Source organism: Limulus polyphemus, unplaced genomic scaffold (assembly GCF_000517525.1).
Source record: "Limulus polyphemus unplaced genomic scaffold, Limulus_polyphemus-2.1.2 Scaffold214, whole genome shotgun sequence".
Classification (NCBI taxonomy): domain Eukaryota; kingdom Metazoa; phylum Arthropoda; class Merostomata; order Xiphosura; family Limulidae; genus Limulus; species Limulus polyphemus.
The window spans coordinates 623,141-624,198 of NW_013665824.1; the positions used below are offsets into that span (position 1 = coordinate 623,141).

The window sequence follows — 1,058 nt, forward strand, 5'->3', positions numbered from 1 at the left end:
AACTACTAAATTCAAATTTATCAATTAACTCAATTTCAGACCATTTGAAATTCTAATATGTAACAATGCTTACGTTGCAGGGGTTTTGGCAAACCTTCTTATGATGTGACATTTCAAGAAGATGGGTAAAGACAGCAGTTTAAGGTTCTAGAACGTGAGATAGGCTTTCACAAGTATGCTGAGTATAAAGAAGTTTGGAGTACTTTCAACAACACTGTCCCAGTTGTCAGCAGAGACATGATATTTTATATCTGCTACTTGATGTTATAAATATTTGAACCATCCAAACCTTCTTTTCCAAGGTCACAAGGAAACCGAATCCTCATATAACAGAAGAGTTTTTTTTTGGTTTTTTTTTAGTTAGTTGAGCTTATTGCTTGCTCAAGTCCAGATCAACAAAAAAAAGACAAACTAATCCTCATGGATGCCCTGGTTACACTTCACTTTTATCTCAAAATGAAATGATTTGTACAAGTGCTGAGATTGTTAGGAAAGTTGCTGTAAGTGGCATTAAAAAGACAAAGTAATATTCCACCTGCCTAAACACAGCACCTGACTACAGCAAACAACACAACATTATTTTGTTGTAAAATATATTAGTGAAAATGAAGAAAAAATTTAATCTGTACTAAATATGTTAATGTGCTCTGACACAAAGGCAGCAGGAATATCCAATTGATTAGTTGATTACATAATGTTTTGAAAAGCAAGACCTTTCACTTGACAATCTGCATGACCAGCGATATCATGGCTGTTACTATATCTATCCATTATACTGGACTGTACATTCGTGTGAACAACGTTGCCCCAAAAGTATATATTATATTCACTGCCTTGCATGCCACATGGTGCTGCCGGTTAATTGAAACAAGTGAAAATTGATCAAGTTGTATGTTATTTCTGTAATCACTTTACTGTTGATCCAAAATGAAGATAATGGTTCAGTTGTCCATTGTACACTGCACATGTTGTACGTTATACATACTGTTGCGGTAGCGAGGTCACGTGACTAGTGTCACGCCATGTTTTCTAGAAATATCCTGTTCCTACGTGAATGC

At 35.3% G+C, this 1,058-nt stretch overlaps 1 protein-coding gene across 1 annotated transcript in view; it reads left to right on the forward strand.

Moving 5' to 3' along the window:
• Nucleotides 1-747: 747 nt before the first annotated feature.
• LOC106478470 (ras-related protein Rab6-like) overlaps nucleotides 748-1,058 on the forward strand; it is an 18,758-nt gene continuing 18,447 nt past the window's right edge. Inside the window, exon 1 of the mRNA XM_013939014.2 lies at nucleotides 748-813. Within this exon, the coding sequence (XP_013794468.1) occupies nucleotides 748-813 (66 nt within the window). The remainder of the gene's footprint in view (nucleotides 814-1,058) is intronic.